The sequence below is a fragment of the Pan paniscus genome, chromosome 8, assembly GCF_029289425.2.
Source record: "Pan paniscus chromosome 8, NHGRI_mPanPan1-v2.0_pri, whole genome shotgun sequence".
NCBI lineage: Eukaryota > Metazoa > Chordata > Mammalia > Primates > Hominidae > Pan > Pan paniscus.
Genome location: NC_073257.2, coordinates 42,319,466 through 42,341,330, shown reverse-complemented (window position 1 = coordinate 42,341,330; position 21,865 = coordinate 42,319,466). Strand labels below are relative to the sequence as shown.

At 42.2% G+C, this 21,865-nt stretch overlaps 1 protein-coding gene across 1 annotated transcript in view; it reads left to right on the top strand.

The window, feature by feature from the left end:
• LOC100977039 (supervillin) overlaps positions 1–21,865 on the top strand; it is a 277,602-nt gene that overhangs the window by 65,360 nt on the left and 190,377 nt on the right. Inside the window, exon 3 of the mRNA XM_063607305.1 lies at positions 10,730–20,668. Coding sequence (XP_063463375.1) covers positions 20,611–20,668 — 58 coding nt within the window. The 5' untranslated portion in view covers positions 10,730–20,610. The remainder of the gene's footprint in view (positions 1–10,729; positions 20,669–21,865) is intronic.

The window sequence follows — 21,865 nt, the reverse complement described above, 5'->3', positions numbered from 1 at the left end:
TTAGATTTGGCCGGGCGCAGTGACTCACACCTGTAATCCCAGCACTCAGGGAGGCCAAGGTGGGTGGATCACCTGAGGTCAGGAGTTCAAGACCAGCCTGGCCAACATGGTGAAACTCCGTCTCTACTAAAAATACAAAAATTAGCCGGGTGTGGTAGCACGTGCCTGTAGTCCCAGCTACTTGGGAGGCTGAGACAGGAGAATTGCTTGAACCCAGAAGACAGTGGTTGCAGTGAGCTGAGATGGCGCCATTGCACTCCAGCCTGGGCAACAGAGTGAGACTTCATCTCAAAGAAAAAAAAATTATCTTAGATTTTACTTCTTGCCTAAAGATTTTAGCAGTAACCTTGGCTTACTTTCAACATAATTAAACATTTGGATTGCAGTAGCTGAGTATTTCAGTGAGTTAGTGGTTTTGTAGGCCTCATCTGTGTAGACAGACAGCTACTGGATCCTTTCTGCCTTCTTTCCTTGGTGATGAGCAGGTGCATACTTAGCATGAGGAGAAAAAGCCCCATATTCCTCTGTTTTTTCTTTTTTTGAGACAGGGTCTCACTCTGGTGCCCAGGCTATAGTACAGTACTCCTCTATTTTTAATACAAGAGAGTTCCCATTATTATCTAAACACTCAGAGGTAGCTTTAAGAAATTTTATATGGCTAAGGGAGCTTTATTCTCTAAAAATAAGCAATTAATAGTCTTCCTGTAAATATAGGGTGAGAATAAATTGGAGCTGGGAGTTAGTAAAGGAAGTTAGACACATGGTTTGTAGAACCTTGTAGAAGATGACAATAGCCCTATTCCATGAGATAATTTTATTGGCATCATTTCTCTGAGCTGCTTTTAGAAAGTCAGATTTATTGGTATATAACTCATATATAATAATATTGCCTCTTTTTAGTGTACCGCATTTTTTTTTTTTTTTGAGAGACAGGGTCTTGCTGTGTCACCCAAGCTACAGTACAGCGGCACAGGCATGGTTCCCTGCATCTTTAAAGTCCTGGGCTCAAGCAATCCTCCTGCCTCAGCCTGCTGAGTAGCTAGGACAGTAGGCGCACACTGCACCACCACACCTGGCTTATTTTTATTCTTTGTAGAGACACGGTCTTGCTATATTTCCCAGGCTTGTCTTGAACTCCTGATCTCAAATGATCCTTCCCTCTCAACCTCCCAAAGTGTTGAGATTACAGGTATGAGCCACTACACCTGGCCCAGGTGTGTTTTGAGAAGACCATACCATTGTGTAACCACCGCCATAATCAAGATGTAAATATCCATCATCCTGAAAAAGTTCCTTGTTGCCCCGTGTCATCAGTTCCCACACTCAGCCCCCAAATTCTGGCAATGACTGCTGTTTTCTATCCCTACAGTTTTGCCTTTTCCAGAATGTTATGCAAATGGAGTCACACAGGATGTCTTTTGAGTCTGGCTTCTCTTAAGCTGATCCACATTGTTGTGTGTCAACAGCAGTTCTTTTTTGTTGCTGAGTCGTGTTCTATTGTATTGTTGTAGAGTTTGCTTATTCACTCACCAAAGGACTTTGAGATTGTTTCCATATTTTAGTGATTATGAATAAAACTCCAGTTCCATTTATGAGCAGATTTTTATGGAAACATAAGTTTTCACTTTTTCTTGAGTAAATACATAGGGTGTGGAGTTGCTGGTTCATAAGGTAAGTTTAACTTGAGGAAAAAAAGAAGAAACACCTGCTAGGCTGTTTCCCAAAGTACCTGTGCCACTTTTTTGCATTCCAACCAGCAAAATGTGAGCACTCCTAGCTCCTTCAGAGCCTTCAAGCACTAACACCCTGTATTAGTCTTTTCTCATGCTGCGAATAAAGACATACCCAAAACTGGGCAATTTATAAAGGAAAGAAGTTTAATGAACTCTATGGGAGCTACAATTCAAGATGAGGTTTGGGTGGAGACAAAGCCAAACCATATTATGCCCAGTGTGATTTTCCTCCTTGAAGAGAAACCTCGGAATATGACTTTCCCTTTTCTTCCCCTCAATTTTGTGTTCCAATCCCTTCTACTTAGAACTTTAAATTACTTTTATTTAAAAGTCCTTCTAGCTTCACTATTGCCGGAGTTTCTTTTTTCCTTTTCTGCACATAACACAGCGTGTTGTACTCAGGAGATGCTAAGTGCACATCTGTTTCTCTTGGGTGTAGTAAACTAAGTAAAACTGAGCTCAAGGGTAATACCCACCCTTAGTGAGACCTTGGCATAAGTGTACCAGGCTCACGGGTCTTCTGTACGAGGCGGTGGACTCCTATCCCAAGATCTAGGGAGAGATCCCTATCACGTCTTTCCAGGCAAAAAGGTATCCTTAGGTGTGGGATATAAAACTATGTTGGGACTTTTGCAGTGACAAAGATCCTTTTTGCCCCAGGCAGAGAAGTCAGATGCAAATCTCTATGGTTATTAAAAGGCATATAGATTTATCTTGGAGATACTACTTAGGATGTCATGAAATCTTGTGAAAACCTTTTTACCTCTCTCAAAGCTTTTGTATTATTTTTTTAAAGAGTGGAACATCAGAGCATAATGGTTAGGAGTAGGCCAGGTACACGGTGGCTCACGCTTGTAATCCTAGCACTTTGAAAGGCTGAGGCAGGAGGATCACTTGAGGCCAGGAGTTTGAGACCCGCCTGGGCCACATAGTGAAACCCTGTCTTTATAAAAAATTTAAAAATTAGCCAGGCATGATGGCATGCGCCTACAGGGCTAGCTACTGTTGAGACGCTAAGGAGGGAGGATCCCTTGGTAACATGCATCCAGAAGGCATCACTTAAACCTTGAGAAAGGAGGTGAAAGTCATCCAGGATCAATCAGGACCCATCCCCTTTTTTCCCCCGTTATGGGGGTTGATAGGCAGAGAGTATGAAGAGTGAACTGAAGCCCTTAGTGTATGTTTGTCTTACCAAACATAGTTTGCATAGCAGTAGGGTTTTTTGTTTGTTTGTTTGTTTGTTTGTTTGTTTTTGAGATGGAGTCTCACTCTGTTGTCCAGGCTGGAGTGCAGTGGCGCAATCTTGGCTCACTGCAAGCTCCGCCCCCCGGGTTCACACCATTGTCCTGCCTCAGCCTCCCGAGTAGCTGGGACTACAGGCGTCTGCCACCATGCCTGGCTAATTTTTGTATTTTTAGTAGAGATGGGGTTTCATTTTGTTAGCCAGGATGGTCTCGATCTCCTGATCTCGTGATCCGCCAGCCTTGGCCTCCCAAAGTGCTGGGATTACAGATGTGAGCACTGTGCCTGGCCAGCAGTAGGTTTTTAAGTCTGGTATTAGTTGTCCACCTAGACAAAAAAGAGCAAGGCCTAGCATAATAATTTATTTTCATGAAAATGTGCACCTATGAAGTCAGTAGAGAGCAACAGAAAATATTTGCCTTCGCCAGGTGCTGAATTGCATGGATTGCAACTGTATGGGATTCAGGAGTCCAGAGAGGGATCAACATATCTTGAGACACCACGATTGCTTTGACTCTACTGCAAGCTCCTGGGAAGACCATCGTTTGCCTCCTCTTTTTTTTTTTTTTTTTTTTGAGACAAGATCTTGCTCTGTCACCCAGGCTGGAGTGCAGTGGTGGCAATCACAGCTCACTGCAGCCTCGAACTCCTGAGCTCAAGTGATCCTCCCATCTCAGCCTCCTGAGTAGCTGGCACTACAGGCTTACTTAAAAAAATTTTGTAGAGATATACATAGGGTCTCACTATGTTGCTCCAGCTGGTCTTGAACTCCTGGCCTCAAGCAATTCTCCCACCTCAGCCTTCTAAAGTGCTGGGATTACAGGCATAAGCCCTTGCCTCTTTCTTAGTTCTCTTTTTACTGAGGTGCCTACATGAATAGTGTCTCCTGGACCTTTCTGCAAAAATACACTTATATGATTGTATGATTTGCAAACTTCTTCAGGTTTGAGGACAGTTGGAGGAAATCATGGTGTTCTTTGAGCACACTGAAATGTTGAAATGTTGCATTCTGTTTTTCTGTTTTACGACTTAGCTCATTATATGCTTTATCATCATATATACAAATGTATGCATCCATATATGTATGCGTGCATGTGTGTGTGTGTGTGTGTGTGTGTGTGTGTACATATAATTACCAAATATAAAATTGACTCTTCTCTAATGGGTAGATGGTTTTGTTGATTTGGCATTTTATTTATTTACTTTTTAAAAATGTTCAAATAGCAACAGTTATTATTATTGTTATTCCTGTGGCTAAACCAACCCTGGATGGCTGAGAATTAGCTGTAATTGTTATTTATAATCAAGATCAGGCATTTGGCATGAATTAAGGAGACAGGGAGAGGTCGCTGAGCTTGAATCCAGGCAGCCAGAGGTCTCCTGCTATAGACACTATTACATCATATTCACACATGCATGTATCTGTCACACACCAACCTGAGTTTTTCTTCAATGTTTGCTACTTATTTATTCATTTTGTGTTTGCTATTAAGCAAGTGGTAGGAACCATCAAAAAAACATACATTTGAAAAAAAATTATGAATATACATTTTGAAAAAGTGTATGAGAGATTATTAAAGTTGAGAATTCTGCCCATTAACTCAATTTTTCCACTTGTGATTTTGGTTAATACCATGTCCTTGAATCAGAACATCTCCCAGGGTTTTGCAGGAGTGTACTAAAAAATGTATGAGGACCTGATGTTTCCTTTTAAGAACCTGTGCTGTCATGGGATACACGGGAAGGTCATCCAATGGCAGCATAAAGACCATCAAATAGGGAACGTGTCCCGTAGGAAGATATCCCCAGGGACAGAGGGGTGGTGGAGTTTCTGGATCTCACCAGGGAGGATTGTGGTGCTTATTTTAGCTCCCTCTCCTTGATGTGCCCTTGGCGTCAGTTGCTATTTTGACTGTGAGCATCTTCTTGCAGTTGCCGATGTGCTGATTGCCAGCAGCACTCACCGGGAGAACCAGCGGCTGCTCTGCCCACTGCCTCCCTGTCAGTCTTTCCGCATCTCTTTGTTGAGCATGGGGCTCATGCCCATGAAACACTGAAAACATACAGTGCAGGAGAAGAGTCCCGCTGATAAAAACTGAGTCTGAGTTTAGAGGGAAAAGTCCATATGGAATATAGGCGTCTCTCAACCAGGGCACGGTGGCTCACGCCTGTAATCCCAGCACTTTGGGAGGCCAAGCAGGGCAGATCACTTGAGGTCAGGAGTTCAAGACCAGCCTGGCCAACATGGTGAAACCCCGTCTCTACTAAAATACAAAAATTAGCTGGGCATTGTGGTGCACACCTGTAATTCCATGGACCTGGGAGGCGGAGGTTGCAGTGAGCTGAGATTGTGCCACTGCACTCCAGCCTGGGCAACAGAGGGAGACTGTGTCTCAAAAGAAAAAAACAAACAAACAAAAGAAATATAAGTATCTGTTGATTGAGAGGTAAAGTACAGAAAAGTTGTCACCATCAAATCTAATATGTTCTTCATAGTGGAAACTACCGATGTTTACTTACTGAAAAATCCAGTATTTGGAACAATATTCACCATTCTATAGATACTGTCTTACTGTGTAAAAATATTACAAGTCTAGGATCACAAAGTCTTCTATAGTTTTCTTGACAAATGAAATGGGCCATTGGTTAGTGCTCTTAAAATGGTCTATTATTTTATTATTATTATTATTATTTAAGAGACAGAGTCTTATTCTGTTGCCCAGGCTGGAGTGCAGTGGTGTGATCATAGCTCACTGCAGCCTCAAATCCCTGGCCTCAAGCAATCCTCCAGCCTCAGCCTTCCAAGTAGCTAGGGCTACAGGTGCACGCCACCACACCCAGTTAATTTTCTTTATTTTTTTGTAGAGATGGGGTCTTGCTTTGCTGCCCAGGCAGGTCTCAAACTTCTGGCCTCAAGTGATCCTCCCGCCTTGGGCTCCCAGAGTGCTGAGATTACAGGCATGAGCCACTGCACCTGGCCTATTATTTGTCCTTCGTCCAAGTGTTCCCTGTGTGTGTGTGTGTGTGTGTGCGCGCACGCACACGCGCACATACATCCCTGCTGCCCTGTCTCCTAATGCCAGCTTCCCACTTTAATTGTTGCTCATTGCCTCTAACTTGGCTCACACATGTGACAGTCCAGTCACTTACTAGTGGCTTTCCCATCCATGTGTTTACTTCTGGAATTATTGCTGTCAGAATGGCAAGCCTTGGGCACTAATGTGGTAGGCAGCTGTCTGAGGGGTGATGGATGCCTGGAACTACTCCAGACACAGTGATGTCTGCAGGTCACTGTGCAGTTCCCATCAACGGGGACCTTCTCTAATGGGGAGATGGTCTTGTTGATTTGGCATTTTATTTATTTACTTTTTACAAATGTTCAAATAACAATAATGATTATTATGCTTATTGGTATTATTATTCCTGTGGCTAATCCAACCCTTGATGGTTGAGAATTAGCCATATTGTTATTTATAATCAGCATCAGGTGTTTGGCATGAATTCAGGAGACAGGGAGGTCTCTGAGGATGGATGAAGGCAGTCAGAGAAGCTCTCCTGGAAACTGGGGGCATCCAGGCTGAATCCTGAAAGATTTGTATGAGACCGGGGAGGAAGTGCCTAAGGCTCTGTGAAAATGTCTGGAAGAACCAGGTTTCCTTGCTAAAGGCATCTAGGGAAAAAGGTTGGAGAAAGAAGCCAGAATAAAAGTTGGGTCTCATAGCAGCCTCATCCCTGAGGTCTGCAGTGGGGGTTGTTGGCTGCTTGGTGAAGAGGGATAAGTTGCTGCTCAATGCCCCAGAACTAGAGGCACTTGCTACTCTAGTAGTTTGGTAGTATGTGAATAAAACTCACTGGGGCCGGGCATGGTGGCTCACTCCTGTAACCTCAGCCCTTTGGGAGGCCAAAGACGGAAGGATCACTTTAAGCCAGGAGTTTAAGACCAGCCTGAGCAACATAATGAGACTTCATCTCAAAAAAAAAGAAAGAAAGTTTATTTGATTTTCAGTTCTAGAATTTGGAAAATGAAAATAAAAACTCACCAGAAACATCCATTCACTGTGAGCACCTCCATGGGCACCATCTGTCAAACCACAGGCTTGAAACATTAACCTAAAAGGATGCCTTTGTCCGGCATATCTCTCTTCCAGATGCAATTGGTCTAGATTTAGTCCCAGAGTCCAGTCAGAGTTTTTGCACAGGGGGTTGGTAACCTGGTGAAAGTCAGTAACAGTTTGTTTTGTCCAGAAAGAAATGCCTTGGAAAGGTCAAGAGAGCCCCGGAGAGAAGAGACAAGCCGTCCTGGTCTGGCTCCAGCTTAGCTAGCATCTCCTCCTGCTGCATTAATCATGCCCATTCTCCTTTCTCCGGTGCCCTGTTTTCCTCTGGAATTCTTTTCTGCTTTTATTCCGGTTTGACTCGTTTCTCGAACTTCAACCTGTTCCTAAATTTGGACCTTTTCCTGTTTGTATTCTTGCTTTTTTATTTTTCCTAAATGATCCTGACTGCATGAAAGCTGGTTGATGGTGGGGTTTTCCTGTCAATATATTCTGAAGTTTTACTCTCTAGTGACTGAGGTTTTCCCTTTGTCTTTAAGCAAACCAGATTTCTAGGACTCAAGTGTTTCAGGCACAGGCTTTTTTTTTTTTTTCTTGTGAGACGGTGTCTTGCTCTGTCGCCAAGCTAGAGTGCAGTGGCGCAATCTCGGCTCACTGCAACCTCCGACTCCCTAGTTCAAGCGATTCTCCTGCCTCAGCCTCCCGAATAGCTGGGACTACAGGTATGTGCCACCACACCTGGCTAATTTTTGTATTTTTAGTAGAGACGGGGTTTCACCATGTTGGCCAGGATGGTCTTGATCTCTTGACCTCGTGATCCACCCATCTCAGCCTCGCAGAGTGCTGGGATTATAGGCGTGAGGCACCACACCCGGCCCAGGCACAGGCTTTTTAAACTCCTTCTTTGTCCCTGAGCTCATGATTTCACTGCAGATTTTCTTCTATCTGGACTCACAGTTGTAGAGCCCCAAGGCGATTGCTGTGCACACTATGAGTTTGAGAACCCATGCTCCAGAGGTCAGGAGGGGAATGAGCCAGGGGAAGACGTGAGCGTCTGGGCAGAGATTGGCACTCTCTTTAAGAAGAGGGAGGGATGAGAATGTTTCTATTCTGCCCTTTCTTCTTGGCTTCTTGTGATTCTGTTGGCCCGTTCCCCCCACCAGAATTTTGCTCTGTGGCCTAGGCTGGAGTGCAGTGGTGAGACCATGGCTCACTGCAGCCTCCACCTCCCAGGCTCAAGCAATCCTCCCACCTCAGCCTCCCTAGTAGCTGGGAGGTGTGCAACACCATGCCTGGCTAATTTTTTATATTTTTTGTAAACACAGGGTCTTGCTATGTTGCCCAGGCTGGTCTCAAACTCCTGGGCTCAATTGATCCTCTCACTTTGGCCTCCTAAAGTGCTGGAACAATAGGTATGAGCCACCCCACCCTGCCTTTTTAATTTTTTTTTTTTGAGTCAAGCAAGGTGTTGCTTTGTTGCCCGAACTGGAGCGCAGTGGTACAATCGTAGCTCAGTGTAACCTGCAACTCCTGGGCCCAAACAATCTTTCTCCCTCAGCCTGTTGGGTAGCTGGGACCATAGGCAGGCCCAGCTAATTTTTTATTTTTTCGTAGAGACAAGGTCTCACTGTATTGCCCAGCTTAGTCTTGAACTCCTGGCCTCAAGCCATCCTCCTGCCTCAGCCTCCCAAAGTGCTGGGATTACAGGCATGAGCCACTGCTCCCAGCCCCTGTTTTCTTTTTGAGTAGTTTTCTTTTTCTTTCTTTTGTGGCTGGTTCAATAAGAGGGTCTCCTTTTCCTAAGCAGGCAAAGGATTTTTTAAACCAGTTTGGAGCCCTAAGGAGGAGTCCCAGGGGAAAAAGAGAGGCTTACATTGATCTAGCCCAGTTCTCAAGGCACCAAAGCTTTTTAGTAATAAAGAGATTTGTGGACGAAAGGGAAAATGATTTTTTTTATTGTTGGAACAAAAAACGGTCTGCTTAAACCCAATAATTTGTCTGTGTTTACCGCAACCATCTCTGTGGCTTACAGGAATGAGTTCATGACTGTCTGAATTCCACCAGGCAGTGGTGACAATAATTTATTTTTTAACCTTGTGGGAACTTCACATGGGCTGACTCCCCTTTGACCCCGCACCCATCACAAGATGATTTTTTCCTAGAAGTTGCCTCTGGGGCTGGGCTTCTGGAGATGAACCCCATTCTCTCTATGCCGGATAAACCAGGCTTCTGACATCCTGCCTGCAGAATGTTTATAAAAATGAGCGCCAAGGGACTCAGCTGTGGTTTCTTGCAGTGCCTGGTGTGGTGCCAGCTGTTGCCCAGTTCAGAGCCCTCTGTGCTTGAGTGAATTCTTTTCTGACTTTTTCCGGCGGTAAGAATACAAGGAAGTGCTGAATAGACAACAGAGAGGAGATGAGAAGATGGAACTCAATAGCCTAAGACAAAAGACTTCCCAAAGCCACGCTTGTTAACCACTAACCAGCTGATAAACGAGGGGCTTTCCTCTGTAGTCTGGGATTGCAGGGCTGGAGCCTTCTGTGTTGGGGACCTCTCCCAGGCTGAGTCATTAAGAACCACACAGAGTGTCAGCCCTCGAGTCTAAAGAATGACTCTGTAACCTTGTGAGTCATCTTTCATACAAATTGCACCTCGTCAGGCAAACCACAAGGGGAAATGCATGTTTGCCTTAATTCTACTCTGGTACATTCTAGCATAGATGGGGTTTCCCCTCACTCTTTGAGGAAAATAAATGCAGAGATTGTCTCTGCCTGGAATGCTTGACATAGACCAAGTCATAGCCAAATCACTCACCCTGATGCCTTCGGTGAGTTATTCCAGTCTCCTAACTCTCCACCCGGCATGTCTTTTTCTGTGGAATTGGGTCTTTGTTAGTTCCATCCAACTTCGTGATGAATTTCAACCCATTTCTTATTTTCTCAGATGTCCCTTTGTGACAAGGCTACTGTTCCCAAGCCTCCATATTTGTTCTTTTGTTTTTAATTTTTTTAAAGACAGGGTCTTCCTTGTTGCCCAGGCTGAAGTACAGTGATCCAAACGTGGCTCACTGCAGCCTTAACCTCCTGGGCTCAAGTGATCCTCCTGCTTTGGCCTCCCATGTAGCTGGGAGCACAGGAGCACACCTCCACGCTCAGCTAATTTGTTCAATTTTTTGTATAGACAGGGTTTCACTTTGTTGCCCAGGCTGGTCTTGAACTCCTGGCCTCAAGCAGTCCTCCCACTTCAACCTTCCAAAGTGCCAGGATTACAGGTGGGAGCCACCATGCCTGGCCATCCCTATATTTGGATCTGATTTTAAATTTGAATTTAGAAAGTACTCATATTTACCAAAAATGATTCTTGCTTATAGACCAAATAATAAAATTTTAGTCCTCCCAGAAAAATAAGAGCTTTGGAGAACCATTGCATAGAAATGACTTTATTCACTGAGTTTACGATGAATGGGAACAATGCATTCTTTTATTGAGCACTTTTTATAAGAGGTTTAAAAAGATACTTTAACCACTGCCTGTAATTTGTAGTTGCTGATGTTGATGAGTATTTGAAAGGGAAAAAGGTCTTTGGAGGCAGCAGATTAATCACAGCAGAGTATCCAGTTTCATTCGTACGTGTGGTTGTCTTGTATTGTTTGCTATTTTCTTTCTCAGATTTTTCAGTAGAGACTTTGTCCTTTTTCAGAGAGAGTTCAAGTGGATGGCCTTGAGGACTTGAAAAGCTGAGATATGATGATTTTGAAGTCATTTCACATCTGAAGCCATGATTTAAATATCAGCGTTAAGGTAAGTATTGAGGAAAGAAATATGACACTTTTGTGGTTAACGCATTATTGGCTTTGCTTGCACTGTTAGAAGAGATTAAAGCACATTGTGAAGGGTGATTTTGTTTGAATCATGTTCAACAAACCAGAGCTCGAAGAAGATTAAAGCGGCCTCTGTGATGCGGTGTGGAACCATAGACATACAGGAGAGCTGAGCCACTGTGATGGTTGGAAATGTCTTCATTTTTCCTCGATGGTCATGTGTCCCAGTGTGCCCTTTATGAACTTCAGGAAAGAACAGGAAAACTTAAAGCTGTGGTTTTCTGTCTGAGCTGAGCTGTGGCTATTAGGGAGCTTTCGGGGAGTGTGAATTAGATAGGATCTTTACATAGGAGCAGAGCCAGCCAAAGGAGTGGGAACAGGAGCACCCTTCTGGAAACTGTGCTATTTGACCTGCCTCTCTGGAGCAGGAGTTCTCAAAGTGTGTTGCCTGGAACACAGCTCCCTACGCCACTAATAGAGTGGGGACCTGGGTCAGAGGATGGGTCTATGCCTAAGTGCATTTGGAAAGCATTGGATTAAAGTTAAATGACCTTCTTCAAAACTAATGAGCTTTGTGAATCTTGATGGGTGTGAGTAGTGGGCAGTGCTCACCAGAGTTCCATGGAACTATTTTCTTGTGAGGCATCTTAAGACCAGTGTTCCATTTGTTCATTAAATATTGATTGCGCACCAGCCGTGGATGGTGTTAGATGCTAGGGATGCAGCAAAAACTGAGGTTGACAGTGCTCGTGTATAGATAATAAATACATTAACAAGTAAGGAAAGGTAATCATTGAGAGACACAATAGCAAATGTTTAAGAGCCTGGTATCTGCAGCTCAGTGGCTTGGGTTTTAATCCTGGGTTTGACACTTATAAACTGCATGATCTTGGAAAAGACATGTAACCTCTCTTTCAATTTCCTTATGTGTAAGATGCTTATAATAGTATTCACTTTGTAGATACTATTATTGCAAGGACTAAAATTATGAATATGTGCTGGCAAATACCAAACTTTATATTAATACAAGTGTCATCAGAATATGTACATATATTAATAGTAATTGTTACCAAAACACCAGGGGTTCAATCTGGGTCCTGCTGCTCACTGCACAGAAAGCCAATGCCTGAGACAACAAGTGTTGCCAAGGAAGAAGGCTTTAATTGGGTGCTGCAGCCGAGGAGATGGGAGCTCAGTCTCAAATCCATCTCTCTGACTGACCAAAACTGGCTATATAGCAGGGAAGAAATGTAATCATGTGTGGGAAAACAGGAACTCAGAAGGGGCTTGGAAGCAATCATGTTGAATCAGGGTCCGCATTTTATTGTCTGGATGTGATCTGGTGAGTTTCATTTCTTTGATACTTTTTTTGAGAGGCCTGAAGGTCATTTCCTGAGGAAGGATCTCAGATGAAACAAATATAAGTTTCAAATGTTAAGACCAGAAAGTTCAATTTCTATGTTTATTTATTCTTTTTTTTTTTTAAAAAAAAAAGCTATATGGGACTGTTGGGTTGGTTTCATAATGGCTGAGTACTTTGAAGGTTCTGTGGTTGCATGAATGGAGAAGATAGAGTGATGGGTGGGGACTTTAAAATAGGATGATCCAGGAATGCCCTGAAGTAGAGACTTGTAAGAATGAGAAATAGCAAGTTATGCGGGTGGCATAGAAAAAGCTTCCAGATTGAAAAGCAAAGGCAAAGAGGATGTCTTGTGCAGAGAAAGCATTTGACAAAATCGAATACCTCTTCATGTTTAAAAAAAAAAAAAACACTCACTCTCGGCCAGGCACGGTGGTTCACACCTGTAATACCAACACTTTGGGAGGCCGAGGCAGGCAGATCATGAGGTCAGGAGATCGAGATCATCCTGGCCAACATGGTGAAACCCCATCTCTACTAAAAATACAAAAATTAGCTGGGCGTGGTGCCACATGCCTGTAGTCCCAGCTACTCGGGAGGCTGAGGCAGGAGAAGCACCTGAACAGAAGTCTAAGGTTGCAGTGAGCCAAGATCATGCCACTGCACTCCAGTGACAGAGCAAAACTCCAAAAGAAACAGAAAAAAAAAAAACCCACACATACACACTTAACAGACTAGGAATAGAAGGGAACTTCTTCAACCTGAAAAAGACATCTATGAAGAACCCACAGCTAACATGACACTGAATGGTGAAGGGCTGAAAGCTTTTCTCCTAAGCTCAGAGACAAGACAAGGATATCCATTCTCGCCACTTCTGTTCAGCATTTGTGAACAGTAAATTTTAGGTGTTGTGATGGTTAATATTAGGTGTCAACTTGATTGGACTAAGGGAGGCTTAGATGCCTGGTAAAGTATTGTTTCTGGGTGTGTCTCTGAGGGGATTGCCAGAGGAGATTGACATTTGAGTTGGTGGAGTGGGAGAGGAAGACCCACCCTTGCTGTGGGTGGGCACCATCCAGTCAGCTGCCCAGCATGGCAAGAGCGAAGCAGTAGAAGAAGGTGGGATAAGCAGCTTGCTGGGTCTTCTGGCTCTCTTTCTTCTTCCTGTGCTGGATGCTTCCTTCTACTCCTCCTGCCCTTGGACATCAGATTCCAGGTTCTTCGGCCTTTAGACTCTGGGACTTGCACCAGTGGCTTGCCGGGGGGTCTAGGGCCTTTGGCCACAGACTGAAGGCTGCACTGTTGGCTTCCCCAGTTTTGAGGCTTTAGGACTTGGACTGACCACTACCAGCTTCTCTCTTCCCCAGCTTGCAGACAGCCTATCATGGGACTTACCTTGTAATTGTGTGAGGCAGTTCTCCCTAAATAAATTCCCTTTCACATGTATATGTATCCTGTTGGTTCTGCCCCTCTGGAGAACCCTAATACATTTGTCAACCTGGCTGGATTAAAAAACACCTAGATAGCTAATGACACATTATTTCTGCGTGTGTCTGTGAGGGTGTTTCTGGACGAGATTGGTGTATGAGTGGTAGACTAAGTGAGGAAGATCCACCCTCCATGTGGGTGATCACTGTCCAATTGACTGGGGGCCCGGATAGAAAAAAAGACAGGGGAAAGGTCTTTGCTGGAGCTGGAACACTTCTTCTACTGCCCTTGGACATCAGAGCTCCAGGTCCTCTGTCCTTTGGACTCTGGCATGTGCACCAGTGGCCCCAGGATTCTCAGATCTTGGGCCTTAGATTGATAGAGTGATGCCATTGGCTACCCTGATTCTGAGGCCTTTGGACTTAGATGGAGACAGGCTGCCAGTCTTCCTGGTTGTCCAACTTGAGGACACCCGGTTGTGGGACTTCTCAGCCCCCATTATCCTGTGAGCCAATTCCTCTAATACATTTCCTGCCTACTTCTATATATCTATCCTATTCATTCTGTCTCTCTGGAGAACCCTGACTAATACAGTATTGTGCTGGAGGTTCTAGCCAGAGCAGTTATACAAGAAAATGAAATAAGAGGCTTCCAGATTGGAAAAGAAAAGGTAAAACTATCTTTACTTGCAGATGGCATGATCTTGTTTATAGAAAATTTTTAGGAATTCACCATACTGTTGAAACTAATAAGTTCAGCAAGATTGCAGGACATAAGATTAATATACAAAATCAATTTTGTTATATATACTTGTAATGAATAATATGAAATAAAATAGAAACAATAATTCATTTTATAATAGCATGAAAAAGATAAAAAAAACTTAGGAATAAGTTTAACAAAAGAAGTGTAAAACATATACCTTAAAACTATAAAACATCATTGAAAGAAACTAAAGAAGACCTAAATAACTGGAAAAACTTTCCATGTGCATGGATCAGAAAACAATATTTTTAAAATGACAATACTCTTCAAATTGATCTACAGATTTAATGCAATCTCTGTCAAAAATCTCAAATGAATTTTTTTAATTGACAAGTAGATACTAAAACTAATATGGAAATTCAAGGGACCCAGAATAGCCATGACAATCCTGAAACAGAAGCACAAAATAGGAGACTCAGCTTCAAAACGTATTACAAAACTACAGTAATTAAGATAGTGTGGTACTGGTATTCTATTCTATTCTATAGAATAGAATTGAGTCTAGAAATAAACTCATACATTATTTATGGTCAATTAATTTTCAATAAATCAGTGGAAACAATACAAAACAATGCCAAAACAATTCAATGGGGAAAAATAATCTCTTCAACAAATTGTACTGGGGAAACTGTATATCCATCTGCCAAAGAAAAGTTGGACTCCTACCTCATATCATAAACAAAAATTAACTCAAAATTAATAAGAGGCTTCAATGTAAGCCTTAAAACTCTCAGAAAAAGCATAGATACAAATTTAATGGCCTTGGATTGGATTTTTTTAAGATATGATACCAAAAGGACAAGTGACAAAATAAAAATAGATAAATGTATCAAAATTAGAAAACTTTGTGCAGCAAAGGACAATATCGAGAAAGTGAAAAGGGCTATGCATTAGTCCATTCTCGCATTGCTATAAAGAACTACCTGAGACTGGGTAATTCATAAAGAAAATAGGCTTAATTGGCTGATGGATCTTCAGGTCATATAGGAAGCAGGGTTGCAGAGGCCTCAGGAAACTTACAATCATGGCAAAAGGTGAATGGGAAGCAGACACAGCCTGCATGGCTGAAGCAGGAGGAAGAGAGAGAAGGGGGAGGTGCTACACACTTTTAAACAACCAGATCTCATGAGAACTCACCATCACAAGAACAGCAAGGGGGAAGTTTGCCCCCACGATCCAATCACTTCCCACCAGGCCTGTCCTCCAACATTGGGGGTTATAATTCAACATGAGATTGGGGCAAGAACACAAATCCAAACCATATCAGGCTGGGCACAGGGACTCATGCCTGTAATCCTGGCACTTTGGGAGGCCAAAGCAGAGGATTGTTTGAGTCCAGGAGTTTGAGACCAGCTTGGTCAACATAGCGAGAACGACTCAGAAAAAAAAAAAAAAAAGGAAAAGGAAAAAGGCGATTCACAGAATGGGAGAAAATAGTTGCAAATTATATATGTCATAAAGGACTGTATCTAGAATACATAAAGAACTGTTAAGACTCAATAATAAAAAGATAATTTGATTTAAAAAGGGCAAAGGATTGGAATGGATAGTCCTCCAAAGAAGATATGCTAATAACTATTAAGCACATGAGAAGGTTTTTACTATCATTAGCCGTTAGGGAAATACAAATTATAACCACAATAAAAAACACTTCATACCCACAAAGACAGATAATGACAGTTATTTGTGAGGATGTGAAGAAATTGGAATGCCCGTGTTTCCAAAGCAACTGTTTTGGAAAAGAGTCCAGCAGTTCTTCAAACAATTAAACACAGATTTACCTTTTATAACCCAATATATCCACTCCTAGGCATATCCCCAAGAGAAATAGGATACATACCTATATATATACCTATACCTGTAGTCCCAGCTATACAAAAATAATAATAGTTCTAGCAGCATTATTCATAATACCTAAAGAATGGAAACAACCCAAATGTTTGTCAACTGAAGAAGAGACAAATAAAATGTGGTATATCCATATAGTAAAACACTATTCAGCTTTAAAAAGGATTGTAGTGCTGACATATGCTAAAACATGGATGAACCCTGAAAACATGCTAAGTGAAAGAAGCCAGACACCAAAGAACACAAACTGTATAATTCCTTTTATGTGAAATTTCTAGAACAGGCAAATCCATAGACACAAAGTAGATTAATGGTTGCCTACGACAGGGGGTGTATGGTGGCAAATTACGAGTGACTGCTATGGATCTGTGGTTTCTTCCGGGAATGATGAAAGTGACTAGAATTGAGTTTCTAATGGTCGTACAATTCCGTGAATATATTAAAAACCATTGAATGATACATTTTACATTAGTGAATTGTATGGTATGTGAATTTTATATCAGTAAGTCTGGTGTGTGTGTGTGTGTGTGTGTGTGTGTGTGTCTTACATATGTTGGAGGGTTAACTGTCAGCACTTCATGATAGATGAGACTTAGGGAGTGAGGACAAGTGAGGAATTAAGAATGACCTCTAAATTTTGGTCTTGAGCAATTTCTCAGAAGGAGATGAAAGACTGAGATTAGGAAGGTTTCTTTTTGCTTTGTTTTGTTTTTGTTTTATGGAGAGGGCCAGCTTTGAGAATCAAGAGTTCTATTGTGGACATATTAAGTTTGAGGTGTCTATTAAATATCCAAACAAATCTTAGGCAGACAGTTGAACGAGTGTCTAGAACTCCGAGGAGTAATCTAGACTGGAGATAACATTTAGATGATAGGTGAATCTGTAGGAAAGGATGAAAACAGAGAGAGAGAGAGAGAACGCATGTGGCACAGGATGAGGTAGAATAGGAGAGGGGAGCTACAAAGCAAACTGAGAAGGAATGGCCAGCCAGGGAGGAAGGAGAAGTAAGAGAGTGAGCGCAAGGTCACTGAACTCAGGCATACAGTAAGTCCTACCGAGAGGTAGTCATAGGAGGACAGAAGGACCTATTGGAATTGCCAAGATGGATGTTGCCCATGACCATGATAAGAGAAATTCAGATTGGAAACTCCAGATCCGAATGGGTTGGAGAGGGAATGTGAAGTGCTACAGTGGAGACAATTTGGCACCTGTTTTCAGAAGTGTTGCTGTCACCAGATTCTGGTGAAAAATTGCTCTTGGATCTTTACCTGCTCTGCTGAAATGCCCAACAAGGTGCTGGTTGGGTTTGGAGGTCGTGTCTTCCTGGGAGCCAGCTCTTCTGGGTATGAATGATGCATCTATGTAGGGAGTTGCTAACTTGTAGGCAGGGTTGGGGCGTGAGGGTGGTGTGAGGCTGGGGTTCGGAGAAGAGTGCCATTCTTTGCCTTGTTCTCTGATGGTTTTGATTTTGTTTAGTTATTTTGATTGGGAGAAAATGTAAAGAAGGGGTTTACTAATGTGCTTTTTCAAAGTCTAGGTCAAATTGATAAAAAGAAATCTCTGTTTGAAATCAGAATAAAGAGAAAAGACATTCCATGCTCTTGTTTTGGAGACAGGGTCTCCTGTTGCTGCCCAGACTAGAGTGAAGTAGCACAAACTACTGGCCTCAAGTGATCATCATGCCTCAGCCTCCCATGTGGCTGGGATTACAGGTGTGTGCCACCATGGCCAACTTATGATTTTTATTTTTGTAGAGACAAAGTCTTGCTATGTTGCCCAGTTGTTCTCCAACTCCTGACCTCAATGATCCTCCCAGCTTGGGCCTCCCAATGTGTTGACATTACTGGTATGAGCCTGTGCACAAACTTCATTCCAGGCTTTTTTTTGTAGTGAAAGTCTTCGTGAAACACAGTCCTAACTGTACATATATAATTTATTATATATGCATTTATTAATACATCACTTGGTTGTATTAAATACAACCATATTTATGGTAATAAATATGGTAATAAATACATATTATATATGCATTTATTAATACATCAGCCTTGCATTTATTAATACATCAGTTGGTTGGGGTTTGGACCCTGAGACTGTAGCAGTTCCTGGAGTGAACTGAAAGGCAAAGTGGTAACTTTCTCAAAATGCACACACACAGATGCTTTTCAGAAACCTCAAAAGTGCATTGCCCACGACTCTTACCATTTGCATCAGTACATTCTTTCCCCACGCTTCTTTACTAATTTAGATTATGTGAAAACAACTTTTTAAGACAGATGTTCCTTCAAGTAACAACCCACTCTTTCTCTTCTCTTGAGAAAATATTAGTTGGAAATGGACTGTTACTTAGGCTAGAAAGTCCATTTGAAATGTTTTGAGCAAACATCATTGTCTAAGTCCACTTCGTGCTGCCATAACAGAATACCACAGACTGGGTAGTTTAGAAACAATAAAAGTTTATTTGGCTCATGGTTCTGATGGCTGAGAAGTCCATGATCCAGGGGCTGTATCTGGTGAGGGCCTTCATGCTGTGTCATCCCCTGGCAGAAGGCATCACATGGTGAGAGCAAGCAACAGAGAGATGTACTCACTTTTATAGCAAATCCACTCTCGTGATAAAGAACCCACTTCTGTGATAATGATATTAATCCATTCACAAGGACAGAGCACTCATGACTTAATCACCTCTCAAGGGTCCTACCTCTCAACAGTGTAGCATTTGGGATTAAGTTCCCAGCACATGAACTCTGGGGGACGCATTCAAACCGTAGCAATCATATTTTGAGCACATGACTAGGGACTGCTCATCTTGGATGAATCCAAGCTGTGTTTGTTTTTCTTTTACCAGATGTGTGTGTGTGTGTGTACGCCCATGCACTTGCATATTTTGGTAAGTCAATTGTTTGAAGTTATATTTGAGTGTTCCTAGCTAAAATTTTTTTCTTATATGGAATACAGATGGCCTACCATAACACAATATTTTTAAAATTTAGTGTTTTCTAGCTGGCTTGGCATGAAATTAGAGAATGCCCTTATTTCTCTAACCTTAGGTAAAGTCTTCTTGTAGCAATTTTCTTATGTGTGTGGTTTAAAAAACAAAACTTTGTGGTTGTAATTGTTTGGTTGTGTTTTATTGTATATGTAAGAGGCATGCCGTGGGGGTTCAGAAGAAAGAATTGTTCAGTATTACTTTCATAAAACATTGAAAGAAGCATCTTCATTTGTTCTAGAGTGCAGATTCACAGGATTTTTAAATTTATTATTCTGAGAAGATGATATTAGTAGTGTGTCCTATGTGATTAGAAGGTAGAATATCACCCATGAAAAAATTTCTGGCTTAAAAGAAACCCTGCTTTTATTTATTTATTTAGACAGGGCCTCGCTCTGTCACCCAGCCTGGAGTGCAGTGGTGCAATCACAGCTCACTGCAGCCTTGACCTCTTGGGCTTAAAGGATCCTCCTACCTCAGCCACCCAAGTAGCTGGGACTATGGGTGTGAGCCACAATGCCTGGCTAATTTTTAATGGTTTTTGTTTTTTTTTTTTTTTTTTTTTTTGTATAGACGGGTGCCTTAGTGTGTTGTCCAGGCTGGTCTCAAACTCCTGGGCTGAAGCAATCCTCCCCACTTGGCCTCCTAAAGTGCTTGGAATACAGGCATGAGCCTCTATGCCCAGCCCAAGAAACAAACCCTGCTTTTAGAATCTTTTTTTTTTTTTCCAGCTGTCCTGTGTCCTAGGTTTATAACTTTGACTAACTTCTAGCAACTTCCAATCATGGGAGAATTAGAGTGGTTATCTGGGATGAATTGTTTGAACTTCAACCTGTTATCTTGGCTGCAGGGCTTTCTTGGCCACAGGGCTGTGCTAAAGGGCACTTTGATTTCATGATTTTAAAAGAGCAAGAGAAAGTGATTGCCAGGAGGAGAGGTTTGGTTGGCTTTTCTCAGAACTAACTGCCTCTCCAGAGAAGCCTGCATTGGCTGCTCATCATGATGAGGGTCGGGCAAGGTCAGTTTCCACTGTCTTCTAATTGTTTTCAGAGAATTGGACGGTACAAAGCAGGTGCCACTGACAACATTTCCCATCATTTTATGGAAGAGTACTGATCCCGTCTTTTCTGCTCAGAGTGGATCTGTGCAAATAACTTTTGTTTCTCAAAAATTTCTGGTTTGTCTTGGGATGCAGCCAGGCCTCTAATGTGGTGGTGTGTGCTGTGTCACAAACCTCGGCCCCGAAAGCCTGAGCTTGGCTTTGTCAGATCCGATGAGTGTGCATGAGCAGGAAGCCACCCTTCGGGAGAATTCAGGGGCAAACGTACAAGTAACGTTTGTGAACCTGTGCAGACAAAGGCTTTGGGTAGATGCCCGTGAGATGTGGGGATCCAGGTGACATGAAGGGAGAAGAACAGAAGAAGACAGGTAAGGGACTTGTGGATTTTCTTAGCTCCACGTGGCTGCATTGAGAAAACTAGTTAACATTTCATGGGCTGGTGGGAGCATCATCTTATCGTTCTCTCTCTTTTTTTTTTTTTTTCTGGTAATGATTTTTTTTTTTTTTTTTTGATATTGACAAAAGCTTAATCATTTCAATTAAAAATGCCACTAATTTGACTTTTTAAGTAAAAAATGTATGGGTTTTTAAAACTACTTTCCTACTACCAAAAAATCAGAAAGTATCTAGCTTTCTAAATTGGGAAAGCAAGCAATGTTATAAAAACACTGAAGGAATCTCTTTCTTCGTGACCTTTTGTTAAACTCGGTTTAAGCTGTAGACCTTATTTAAAATAAAATTTACCACAGAACAGGAAATAGAAGCTGTGGAAGACTCGAAATACACCTTTGTACTTCTCTGTTCTTCACCTGCTCTCTCACTGTCTCTACACACACACACACACACACACCTACCTATATTTGCATTAAAAATGGGTAGTAAAAGTAGTGAAGGGCAAACAGAAGGTACAATACAATCAAGTAAGAGGTTGAATATAAACTGGAACAAGTCTTAATTTTTTATTTCACTTTCATTCGGATACGTTTACTAATTTTCTTTGCTAGCTTTAAGACTTTTAAAACATTCTTTGGCCCTGGGAGGGAGTTGTATAACCATAAAACTTGAGAATCCTGGCCCTAGAATAAATGTTCCTTTTAAAACCCCAAGGACAGAAGATTGAATACAGCTGTGCAAAAAAGAAAAAAAAAGAAAAAGAAAGCAAGAAAAGAAAAAAAAGCCAAGTGATGGTTTAGGCTTGCAGGCACCCTGACCAACTTTCCCAGTGCACTTGGGCTGTGGTTTCCTGGAGATGGGAGATGGGGAGCTTTGGTGTACTTCTTGAAGGTTTCAGAAAAAGGCCAAGACTTCTTCAGAACTGTATGTTTCTGGGATATGGTTAAGAGCGCATTCTTTTTGGCATGGTTATCTATCATCTTGCTTGTCCTAAGCATGTCCTCTTGTTTTCCCCTGCAGAGGATTGGGGTTTCTAGGTCATTCTCTGTGATGCCGTGATTCTGCAAACCTTATAGTTCCTACCTAAAAGTAAGCTTCAGAGTTTAAGCAGTTTCCACCAGTCAGAAGGTGGAACGGATGAGTTTTTAAGACGCAATCTTGCTCTTCTCCCT